Source organism: Oryctolagus cuniculus, chromosome 11 (assembly GCF_051225735.1).
Source record: "Oryctolagus cuniculus isolate XC-2025 breed Fujian yellow rabbit chromosome 11, ASM5122573v1, whole genome shotgun sequence".
NCBI lineage: Eukaryota > Metazoa > Chordata > Mammalia > Lagomorpha > Leporidae > Oryctolagus > Oryctolagus cuniculus.
The window spans coordinates 58,979,607-58,991,243 of NC_142877.1; the positions used below are offsets into that span (position 1 = coordinate 58,979,607).

General features: G+C 53.3%; 1 protein-coding gene and 1 non-coding gene across 5 annotated transcripts in view; one reads left to right on the forward strand and one right to left on the reverse strand.

Moving 5' to 3' along the window:
• Positions 1-760: 760 nt before the first annotated feature.
• Positions 761-842, forward strand: TRNAS-CGA (transfer RNA serine (anticodon CGA)). Its single transcript has one exon. It is a non-coding gene; the product is annotated as a tRNA-Ser (tRNA).
• A 7,870-nt stretch (positions 843-8,712) lies between these two features.
• Positions 8,713-11,637, reverse strand: part of RNF41 (ring finger protein 41) — a 29,743-nt gene continuing 26,818 nt past the window's right edge. For 3 of the 4 annotated variants that reach the window (XM_008256646.5, XM_002711071.6, XM_008256645.5), the window contains one exon: positions 8,713-11,016. In XM_008256646.5, coding sequence (XP_008254868.1) covers positions 10,665-11,016 — 352 coding nt within the window. In that variant the 3' untranslated portion in view covers positions 8,713-10,664. The remainder of the gene's footprint in view (positions 11,017-11,637) is intronic. The other variant, XM_070052407.2, reaches the window with a different exon arrangement.

Here is an 11,637-nt window from a genome sequence, read left to right on the forward strand (position 1 = left end):
CGCCTCCCGCCGCCTAGGCCGGCCCCGGCCCGCGCAGCGCCCCCTGCCGGCAGGCCTGGTGCGGCGGCCGCGGCGGCGGCGGAGGGCCCGGCGCTGGGCCGACTCGGGTGGCCTCCCTGACAGGGGCGGCGGCCGCCGCGGGAGCATCCGGGGAGCTGGCTGCTTCCCGGAGGGGGCGCCACTCTCCTAAAGCCGTTCTCTACCCGACGCGAAGCCCGTTCCCTCTTTCTGGCCTCTGGGCCCCGCAGTGGACCCCTTTCTCCTACCCCACCGGGACCCGCAGCCCGGAGTGCCCTCCCCTTGCGCGTTTCCAGCCCCGCCGAGGAGCCCGTGATCCCTGAGTGTCTCCCTTTCGCGCATTCCCAGGAGCTCCCCTTCTCAACTCTCACCGAGTCTCCCTCAGCCTCGCGCCTCGTCCCACCCGGTAGCTCCTTCTCACTTCTCCCGAGAAGCCCCCCGCCGCCGCCCTGGGGACCCAGTCCCTCCCCTCAGCGCCTCCTCCACAGGCCTCGCCATCTCCCTCCATGTAGCTTTGCGCTCCTTGAGACCCTAACACTTCTCTATAGGCAGGGGATCCTGCCTGTCCGGGTCACTCGGCCCATCCGCTCTTCTCTGAGCGACGTGGACGAGAGGTAAGGGGCGAGGGGTGGGAGGCCCGCGGTGTGCGCGCCCGGCCGGGGGCCGCTTCCGGGCGCCGCGCGCTCTCCCCGGCGCAGTGCGGACCCCTCCTGTAAGCGCGCGGCGAGGAACGGTTTTGGGAGTCACGGTGGCCGAGTGGTTAAGGCGTTGGACTCGAAATCCAATGGGGTTTCCCCGCACAGGTTCGAATCCTGTTCGTGACGGTTGCGTTTTTTTCCCCCCCTTTGCAACATGCAGAAAGGAACCCCAGCCCTCGCACGTGTCTTTCCTGCACTTCCCCTTTCTGTCTTTGGAGGGAAGCTGAAAGGGCTCACCCCCGGGCTGTGGGAGGGGGTGGGGGTGAGCTCAGAAAGCGGATTTCGGCGAGGCGCTGGCGGATTCGGCACCTCGCGCTTTGCCGGCGGAGCTTTGAGCACGCGTTTTGTTTTGTTTTGCTTTTGGGAGGAGATTAGCGAAATGTGGTAGAAGAAAGGTTTTTGTTTGGGAATGTGAGTGCCTGGCGTGCAATAAATAGCCAAACCCGGAATTTCCACGAAAAGAGCGCGCCTCTGGTGATTTTCGTCACCAGAAGTCGTAGGCTTGGCATTTCCTTGTGCTATACCTCAGGTATCCCGGGGCACAGCACAGCACAGCACAGCACACCTACCTGGAGCCAGGTGTGCGAAGAGAGCTGTCACTTTTTACTGGGTGCCCGTCATGTACCGGGTACTCTTGCAAGTCCTCCGTGTGTATTAACCGCGCTAGGAAGTCACTCTCCGACCTCTCTGTTCCCCTCACCCAGCTCTTCCCAGCCCCTCACATGACTGGGGAAGAGCTAGGGGACTCGTTGAGGATGCTCTTTATGTACTTTATTTCCTGCATAACGGCATCTTCAAGAAGGACACGATAGCGCAGGGGCGCCAAGAGCTTTCTACACATGCGCACCTTAGAGCTCACGCCCACCCCCCCATGCCGCTGCCCAGGCCACAACACTCTCACCCCTGCCCCCGCCCCTCATCCTTACCACTATCCCACGGTCTCCCCGTCTTTTTTTTATTTTTATTTTTTTAAATGAAGTCGGGCAGACAGCTTTCCCAACTGCTGGTTCACTCCCATAAATGCCCACAGTGGGTGGAGCTGGGCCAGACCAAAGCCAGGAGCCCAGTATTCAATGTGGTCATCCAGCTGGGTGGCAGGAACCCAATTACGTGACCCATGGCTGCTGCCTTCGAGGGTCTGGATTAGCAGGAAGCTGGAGTCGGAAGCTGAAGCCAGTATTGATGTGGGCATCTTGATTGCTAGGTCAGATGGCCGCTCCTGGCCCCTGTCCCTTGGTGTGCTTACTCATTCCAGCTGCAAGCTGTCAGACTCCCACCAGCACCCACTGAGTCACATGAAAGGCAGCTCCCTTCACATACCCCACCAAAATAAAAAGTTCTGGGGGTGGGCTTTTGGTGCCACACTAACTTCCTCTTTAGATGCCCACTTCCCTGTACCAAAGTGCCCAGGTTTGAGCCCTGGCCCTGCTGCCCATTCCAGCTTCCTGCTAATTTACACCCTAAGAGGTGGCTGGCCAGAGGTCAAGAAGTTGGAGATCCAGACTGAGTTCTTGGCTGGAGGCTTCAGCTCTTGGCTGGTGGCTTCAGCCTGGCTCAGCCTTGGCTCTTGTGTTTGGGGAGTGAACCAGCAGATAGCAGATCCTTCCCTCTCTGCTTTTCCAATAAATAAATTTTTAAAAAAAGTTTATTCTACTTTCTAGGTAGATATGTCAGATCTGCCCACTTTTATGGGGGTGAGTTCAGGCTGGGCGTAGTACTTGTGAGAGCCTCCACGTGGAAAGCCGTGTTGCTCATCGGGATGACATGAGGTGGGTGATACATGCAGGGCTGTCCCACAGCTTCTGCTACTCCAACTCTCACTGCGTGATCCCTCCCCTTTTCTCCCACCATTCCTCCACAGTCGTCACATTCCAGCCACTGGCATTCTTTCTGTTCCTGGTACAGTTGTTTGGCCTTGTTCATGCTGTTCTCGGCCTACACTAATCTTTCTCAGCCTCACCTTGTACTCATCTCCACCAAAACGTTTTCTTGGGAAGTCATCTCTGGCCCCCTGTGTCCCAGCACATATTAGGCCTGATTTTATCATGAGAGCTCCTTCCACTGTGACACATAGAAGCCTCTCAATCTTTAGAACTGTGTCTTTGTCTTCTCTACAAGGCCTTCTACACAGATGTGAGCAAACGTGTACTTAAGAGAATATAGTGGATTAGTACTTTGGCACATGATTTCAGATTTAAATATCTGGAAGGCCAAGACCAAAACTGACCAGCAGAGGGCACCCAACAACTGTTCTGTGAAAGAGAGAAAGCTCTGCAGTTTACAAAATGGAGGACCTGGACAGAGAGTGGGAATGTGGCGGAGGTAGTTTGGTACTTGAAGATCACCCTTCTCACTCTTAAATGCTGCCCTTGACACTTTGGCGGGGTTGGGGAGTGGGCGGACAGTAAGAGGCCACTTCTTCCAAAGTTCATGAACAATCATTTTACACCTCTGCCATCCTCAGGGCCCACTCCAACTCAGTTCCTTCACCCTTCCCCCTGCATCCCCTCATATCCTGTCCTCTGACCTCTCCTTACGGGATCCTCCCCTGCCCCCAGCCTTTTTTTTTTTTTTTTTTTTTTTTGGCCAGGCGGAGTGGACAGTGAGAGAGAGAGAGACAGAGAGAAAGGTCTTTCTTTGCCATTGGTTCACCCTCCAATGGCCGCCATGGCCATTCAAAGGCAGGAGCCAGGTGCTTCTCCTGGTCTCCCATGGGGTGCAGGGCCCAAGCACTTGGGCCATCCTCCACTGCACTCCCAGGCCACAGCAGAGAGCTGGACTGGAAGAGGGGCAACTTGGACAGAATCTGGCGCCCCGACCGGGACTAGAACCTGGTATGCCAGCGCCGCAGGCAGAGGATTAGCCTATTGAGCCATGGCACTGGCCACCCCCAGCCTTTCTTACACATTTATATCCCGCCCACTGGCAACTGTTCCTGCAACAGTATTTGGTCTTGCTCATCTTCCCTGAAGTCCCACTCAGTTCAACCTCCTGAGGAACATCCCATAAATATCCTTCCTGAACGCCGTCAAGTTCGCCTCCTCCACTGGGTCAGTCCTTCATGAATTCAGAACAGAACCCTACCTTCATCAGATGTCTCCCAGCCACCACACTGTTGTACTTCCTTTTACTTTTCAAATAAAATGTATACCTTTCTACATCCCTTGTGCTACCTTAATGCCTTGTCATCTGATTTCCACCTCCTAAATTTTTCACAATAGAAACCATCAGACAGCGGCTGGCGCTGTGGCATAGCGGGTATAGCCGCCGCCTCCAGTGCCTGCATCCCATATGGGCGCCAGTTTGAGTCCTGGCTGCTCCACTTCCAATCCCTGGGAAAGCAGTAGAAGATGGCCCAAGTCCCTGGGCCCCTGTACCCGCGTGGGAGACCCGGAAGAAGCTCCTGGCTCCTGGTTTCGGATCGGTGCAGCTCCGGCCCTTGTGGTCAATTGGGGGAGTGAACCAACGGATGGAGGACCTCTCTCTCTCTCTGCCTCTCCTTCTCTCTCTGTGTAACTCAAATAAATAAAAAAAAAAAAGAAAAAAGAAACCATCAGACAAATGTAATAGCCTCTTCTCAAGCTCTGTCCTTTGCCACGTTTGAGACCTTTGGTTTCTACTGGCTGCTAGAAACACTGTACTGTTCTTCCCAGAAGTTTCTCCACTTCATTTGCTTTTTCCCTCCTCCTGTAGAATTCAACCAAAACATTTATTCTCTCAATTTCTTAAAAAAAGGAGATTTAGGCCGGCGCCGCAGCTCACTAGGCTAATCCTCCGCCTAGTGGCGCCGGCACACTGGGTTCTAGTCCCGGTCGGGGCGCCGGATTCTGTCCTGGTTGCCCCTCTTCCAGGCCAGCCCTCTGCTGTGGCCAGGGAGTGCAGTGGAGGATGGCCCAGGTGCTTGGGCCCTGCACCCCATGGGAGACCAGGAAAAGCACCTGGCTCCTGGCTCCTGCCATCGGATCAGCGCTGTGCGCTGGCCGCAGCGCGCTGGCTGCAGCGGCCATTGGAGGGTGAACCAACGGCAAAGGAAGACCTTTCTCTCTGTCTCTCTCTCTCACTGTCCACTCTGCCTGTCAAAAAAAAAAAAAAAAAAAAAAGGAGATTTATTTTTATTTATTTGAAAGGCAGAGTGGCAGACACAGATTTTTTTTTTTTTTTTTTTTGACAGGCAGAGTGGACAGTGAGAGAGAGGGACAGAGAGAAAGGTCTTCCTTTGCCGTTGGTTCACCCTCCAATGGCCGCCGCGGCCAGCACGCTGTGGCCGGTGCACCGCGCTGATCCGATGGCAGGAGCCAGGAGCCAGGTGCTTTTCCTGGTCTCCCATGGGGTGCAGGGCCCAAGCACCTGGGCCATCCTCCACTGCACTCCCTGGCCACAGCAGAGAGCTGGCCTGGAAGAGGGGCAACCGGGACAGAATCCGGCGCCCTGACCGGGACTAGAACCCGGTGTGCTGGCGCCGCTAGGCGGAGGATTAGCCTAGTTAGCCACGGCGCCGGCCTAGACACAGATATTTTCTAACTGGTTTACTATCCCAAATGCCAAGACATCCAGGGCTGGGCCAGGCTGAAGCCAGGAGCCAGGAACTCTATCTGGGCGTCCCATGTGGACAACAGGGACCCAAGGACTGGGGCCGTCTTCTGTTGCTTTCCCGGGCCATAACAGCAAGCTGGGTTGGAAGCAAGCAGTGGGACTTGAAACCTGCTCTGATACGAGATGCTGGTGTCACAGGTGGCAGCCTAACCTGATGGGCCACATTTGAGATTGCCCTCTCAACTCCCTCTGGTTTCCCACCTTAAAAATTATCTCACATTTTTTCTCCTAGGCCCCTCATCTTAATTCCTGTCTCTGTTAACAGTGACCTTCAAGGTGCCCTAGTTTAGTCACACCTCAATCCACCTTACGCTCGTGTGATTACTCTAAAACACTGCTGTCATATTAGTCCCTGTACAGAAACCTCACTTTCCCAACGATCAAAAACAAGCTCGTGTTACCAAAGTACTCTGCCTAAGTCACAGGTAAATTATTTGAGAAGCAGGGACAGAGTGCTCCCCACACTGATTCACCCCCCAAGTGCTCACACTGATCAGGACTAGGCCAGGCAGAAGCCAGGAACTCAATCCAGGTTTCTCCCACATGGGTGGCAGGGACCCGACTGCCTAGCCATCACCTACCTGTTGCCACCCAGGGTATGCATTAGCAGGAAGCTGGAAGATGGAGCTGTGGCCCAGAATCAAACCTAGGGCCTGTGATATAGGATGTGTCTCAGTTGGAGTCTTTTTTTATTTTTTTAAAGATTTATTTTATTGGCCGGCTCCGCGGCTCACTAGGCTTATCCTCCGCCTTGCGGCGCCGGCACACCGGGTTCTAGTCCCGGCCGGGGCGCCAGATTCTGTCCTGGTTGCCCCTCTTCCAGTCCAGCTCTCTGTTGTGGCCCAGGAGTGTGGTGGAGGATGGCTCAGGTCCTTGGGCCCTAGCACTTGCATGGGAGATCAGGAGGAAGCTCCTGGCTTCAGATCGGCGCAGCGTGCCGGCTGTAGCAGCCAGTTGGGGGGTGAACCAATGTAAAACGGAAGACCTTTCTCTCTGTCTCTAACTCTGCCCGTCCGGGGGGGGGGGGGGGGAAGGCAGCCACAGACAATACATAAAAAAATGTATATGACTGTGTTCCAGTAATTGTTTTTAAACAAAAGCAGGCCGGTGCCGCGGCTCACTAGGCTAATCCTCTGCCTTGCGGCGCCGGCACACCGGGTTCTAGTCCCGGTCGGGGCGCCGGATTCTGTCCCGGTTGCCCCTCTTCCAGTCCAGCTCTCTGCTGTGGCCAGGGAGTGCAGTGGAGGATGGCCCAAGTCCTTGGGCCCTGCACCCCATGGGAGACCAGAAATACCTGGCTCCTGCCATCGGATCAGCGCGGTGCGCAGGCCGCAGCGCGTCTGCCTCGGCGGCCATTGGAGGGTGAACCAACGGCAAAAGAAGACCTTTCTCCCTGTCTCTCTCACTGTCCACTCTGCCTGTCAAAGAAAAAAAAAAAAAAGCAGGCAGCTGGGGCCAGTTTTGTGGTATAGCAGGTAAAGCCACTGCCTGCGACCCCAGCATCCTGTACAGGCACCAGTTCAAATCCCAGCCTCTCCACTTCTGATCCAGCTCCCTACTAATGTGGCTGGGAAAGCAGTGGAAGATCACCCAAGTGCTTGGGCCTCTGCATACACTTGGGAGACCCAGAAGCAGCTTCTGGCTCCTGGCTTCAGATGGGCCCAGCTATGGCCATTGCAGCCATTTGTAGAGTGAATCAGTGGATGTATCTCCCTCTCTGTAATTATGCCTTTCAAATAAATCAATCTTAAACAGCAAGTGGGTCACAAGCTGTAGTTTGCTGACCTCTGCTCTAGAACACGTAACACTTCTGAAAGCCTCTTGATGCCCATCAGAACCAGTGGTCCTATATTTCTCTGCTCTTATATTGCTGGTAAATCTCCTTAGCGTATCTAATATACCTTCTTATACAATCATCTCCATCAAGGAGTAAGTTCTATGAAGGTAGGTGACATTCTGCTACACAAAGTTCCCCAAATCCCCACCCTCGTGGGCACCTTGTAGGCTCCACATTCAATGGGTATTGGTTCCCCCAAACCAAATCTATCCTGAAAGGAAGACTTGGCACATTCATGACATGCAGGAGGAATGAGCAGCGGTGGATGTATGTCTAGCATACCAGACACGGCATCCAGTATCACAGTGCTAGGGTTCAATACCCAGCTCCAGCTCCTGACTTGAACTTCTGCTGAGGCAGGCCCTGGGAGGCAGCTGTGATGGCTCAAGTAGTTGGGTTCCTCCACTCATGTGGGAGGATCCTGGCTTCAGCCTCAGCCTAGCCCTGGTCATCACAGGTATTTAGACAAGTAAACCAGAGGATGTAGACTCTCTTGGTGTGTCTCAAATTTAAAAAAAAGAGAAAGAAAACAAGCAGCAGATTCTGAAAGTAGTTCTGAAGGAGTATCACGGGACCAGAGTCCTGGTATCACTAGGATACACACATGGTTCTTCTGTCCTACACCAGGGTGTGCTTATTATTTTACAATCATGCCTTGTGTGCGTGCAGGGATGCCTTTGTTTTCCCCAACCCACTAGAGAATAAAGAACTGAGATTTCCCATTAGGTGCATGATAAATATTCAACAAATGTAAAATAGTTCTGAGGGAGGGGAAGGAAATTTCCTTTTTCCCATGATAGGAAGGTGATAGCAGATGCTCACAGGGTCTTCTCCAGGTCTGACAAAACACATCAGGTCTCAGCTGCCCTTCTCACATAACTTTCTTGGTTAGGAAACACTGGGGGGGCCTGGAAGGCTCCTTGTTTGCTGTGGATTCCAAATCCCCACACAAAAGTACTTGTGGGACAGAGGAAACGGTGCATGTAGAAGGTATCTCCCAGGGGCCAGCACTGTGGTATACTGCATTGAGCCTCTGCCCGTGGTACCAGCATCCCAGATGGGTGCTGGTTTGAGTCCTGGCTGCTCCACTTCTGATCCAGCTCCCTGCTGATGGCCTGGGACGGCAGTGGAGGGTGGACTGGGTACCTGCACACTGGCTCCTGGCTTTGGATCGGTGCAGCTACGCTGTTGCGGCCATTTGGGGAGTTAACCAGCGGGTGGAAGACTTCTCTGTCTCTCCCTAATAAATAAATAAATCTTACCAAAAAAAAGTTTTTCTAAACCCAGGAGCACTTAGGGAAGACATGGAGTTTGGGGTAAAGGCAATCCCAGGAAATAACACAATTCAGATCACTGCTAAGCAGGTTCTGGCTGCTCCAGAACAGGAGGCAGGAGGGAAGAAGAGAGGAGGGCGCATCGTCCCAGGCTGCTCCTAAAACAGAGGGAGCACTAAGGAAAGGGTAGGTTACAAAGCAGGAACCAAGGACGGGGAATTGAAGCGACAGGCCAAGGTGGAGAGGAAACTCTCTTAACAGGGCAAGAGAAGGAGCAATGCTGAATGAAGAATTTAGAGCTGAGTAAAAGGTTTATTAGTGCAGTCAACACCATGGAACAGCACATACAAGACAACCAGCAAACTGCAGGACACTGGTGCGAGAGGAGGGAGGGAAGCCTGGACAGAGCTTCCTGGCTCCGTTGGAGGGCGACAGCAGGAGTATGGGCCTAGGGGAGGAAGGCAGGGGCAAAGGGGGATGGAAGAAATGTAGTAACCAGGCTAGTTTAGCAGCGTTTCCAAATTCCTGAGCACGGTGTCCTGGAGCTGGAACACCTGACTGTTCTCTACTCCCCTCAAGCTGTATCCCTCTACCCCGGTCCCAGTGGAGTCATGATCCAACTACCCAGACCCACGGTGAGCTGGCCTGGAATAAGACTCCCAAAAGAGCGGCCATTATATGATGGGGAGGATCCTTTCACTCTCTCCAGACCCACACCCACCTGCATATCAAAACAATTGAACCTACTGCCCCATCTGGACTCTGCCAGTCACCCCAGGGATCCAGGAATGCCCCAGGTGGCCTGCGATGGTCCTTTGTGGGGCACAGGTGAAGCAGAACACAGTGCTTACTTACAGACATAAACATAATTTCTACCCCATTTTCCCGGCAAAGCTTAGAAGTCAGTTACATAGCTCTGAGGAAGCTGCCTTCAAAATTAATACTCTAAATCCAGTTCTACAGTGAGACCCTGGAAGGGTCAGGAACAGATTTCTCCAGAGGGCACAGGCATCGCTGCAGGCAGTCGTGTCCCTCGTGGGAGTAGAGGAAGCTCCTCAGTTCAGATGTGCTCTGAGGACTGGCGGTGACCAACCAAGGACTCCCTTGGCTCTTTCCTAGATAAAGCCGAAGGCTGTGCTGAAAAGGCAAAGTATCGAGGAGATCCCATCCCTTTCCCACCCTGTCCAGGCTCCCCACAACAGGAACAGCAAAAGAAGTTTCAAGTTTTGTTGATTTTTTTTTCTTTTTTCCTTTCTTAAAAAAAAAAAAAAAGTAAATAAATTAAATTGCCAACAATGTGGCTGGGCTAGAAAGTAGGGTAGCCATGACCAGGCCATTCTAAAAAAAAAAAAAAAAAAAAAGAAAGAAAGAAAGAAAGAAGGTAGGGCGCACAGGTGAGGTTTGTGAAATATAAACAAACAATGGCCAAAGGGAATTATCAAAATAACTAACTATACTCACGGGGCTGGAGAGGGTCTATGGAACAATGATGGCCCACGCCACGAGGCGCAGTGCCAGAGAACAGCTTCAAGCTGAGCATACAAGTCCCGACATATCAACCCCGACCCCCAATCCTGTCATTCCCTAATTACGAGAAAGTGTGGGAAAGAAGAGCTCATCTGGAAATGTTTAGCATTCCAATCTGCACACCTGCAGACCCAGCAGGAGCTGCACCTTTAACATGGGCTGGGTAGGGTGCGCTTGGCACGGAGGTCCAGTCTTCCCCTCGGGGCCATCAGCGAGGGCCAGTCACTGGCCTGTTTATTCCCAGGGCTTCTGTTCCATGCTCACCCTTCTTCAGAATGTCTGCTCCCCAGAGCTGCTCTCTAAGTGCTGCTCAGAGACAACAGGCCTGCCTGCTCCGATTCCACTTGGGAGGAGAGGGACAATTACACACTTCTCTCTACTTGATCCTCTAGGGAAGATGAATCTGAATCTCTTTGTGCTTTCAGAAAATATCAGGAACCATGGCCCCTAGGCAGAACGGAGGCGGGAGCTTTCCCACCCAGACTGAGGACTTCCGGACATTTTGGGGGGAGCAATATGGCAAAAGGAGGGAATCTGGGTTTCCCACCTGAAAGACTGAGCAAAGTGCCCCAGGGCCCTTCAGTGCCAGAAGAGCGGGGAGAGGTGTGGCCCAAGTGTCAGCCTCAGCATTAAGGACGGTGGGGAGGACTGGGGGCCCAGCTGCGGGAGCGATGGATTTTCTGATTTCCATCTCTTCCTGATAGCCCAGCAAGTTCTCTAGATCTCCTCCACACCATGTGCAAATATCATGACAAGCCCCGGCTCCTGCACCATGTCATCACCCATATGCTGGTTCTCACAGGCCATCACCACCACGGCCTGCTTGCCAGGGATACGCTTGGCCACGTAGTTCTCATAGTAGCGCCGGTTCATCTGTCTTGTCTCTAGTGTAGCCAGACCCTGGGGCCAGCTGCGCTCGTGGGCATTTTCAATCAGCTCGTTGACAATAGAAGCAGGGCAGCCACTTTCCACCAGGGAGCGCTTGATCACCGCCTGGAGCACAGCATCCGGGGTAGAAATCATCCCTCCCCAGCGGGTCACTCTTGCTGGCTGCAGGGAGTTCACCCACCTGTGTGGAGGGGTGGAGGCAGTCACTCCAGATCATCTGCTTTTTCTACCTTGGCTCTTTCTCCCGACAGGAGGGATCTCCCACTGCAGTCAGCCTGACTCGATTCTTCCATCTTTCCTTCCATCATTGGCTCAGAAACCCCGAATCTTTCCCCTAGTTGGTCCCATGTGAGTTACCACATTACAATAAATGCCTGAGCCTATATTCTTCCTACTGTTTTCCTTTGACATTCCAGTTCTTAGCACACATGGCACATAGTAAGCGCTCAACAGAGGTTTCCTGAGTGAAGCAATTACTCCTCTGCATTGGATCCCACTCGACACTAACTGTCCCATACATGGTAATTCACACTCCAGGTCAGTCTCTGTGTGTACAGGACTCCAGAACTGACAGGGACCTTGGACTTTACTGTTTGCTTTGCTTGTTTACGCTGATTTTAGATCCCTTTCCTGGACTGCCACTCTGCCTTCTCAGCTCTGGGTCACAAGCTACCTGAAGATAAGGACAGTGTCTACTATTTCTGCTTGGCCCTCCTAGCCCTCGATAGCCTTTCATACGGGGCTTCATGAGGGTGGGTACTCAGCTACTTCCAGATAAACTCCATCCTTGGGCAGACCCCCT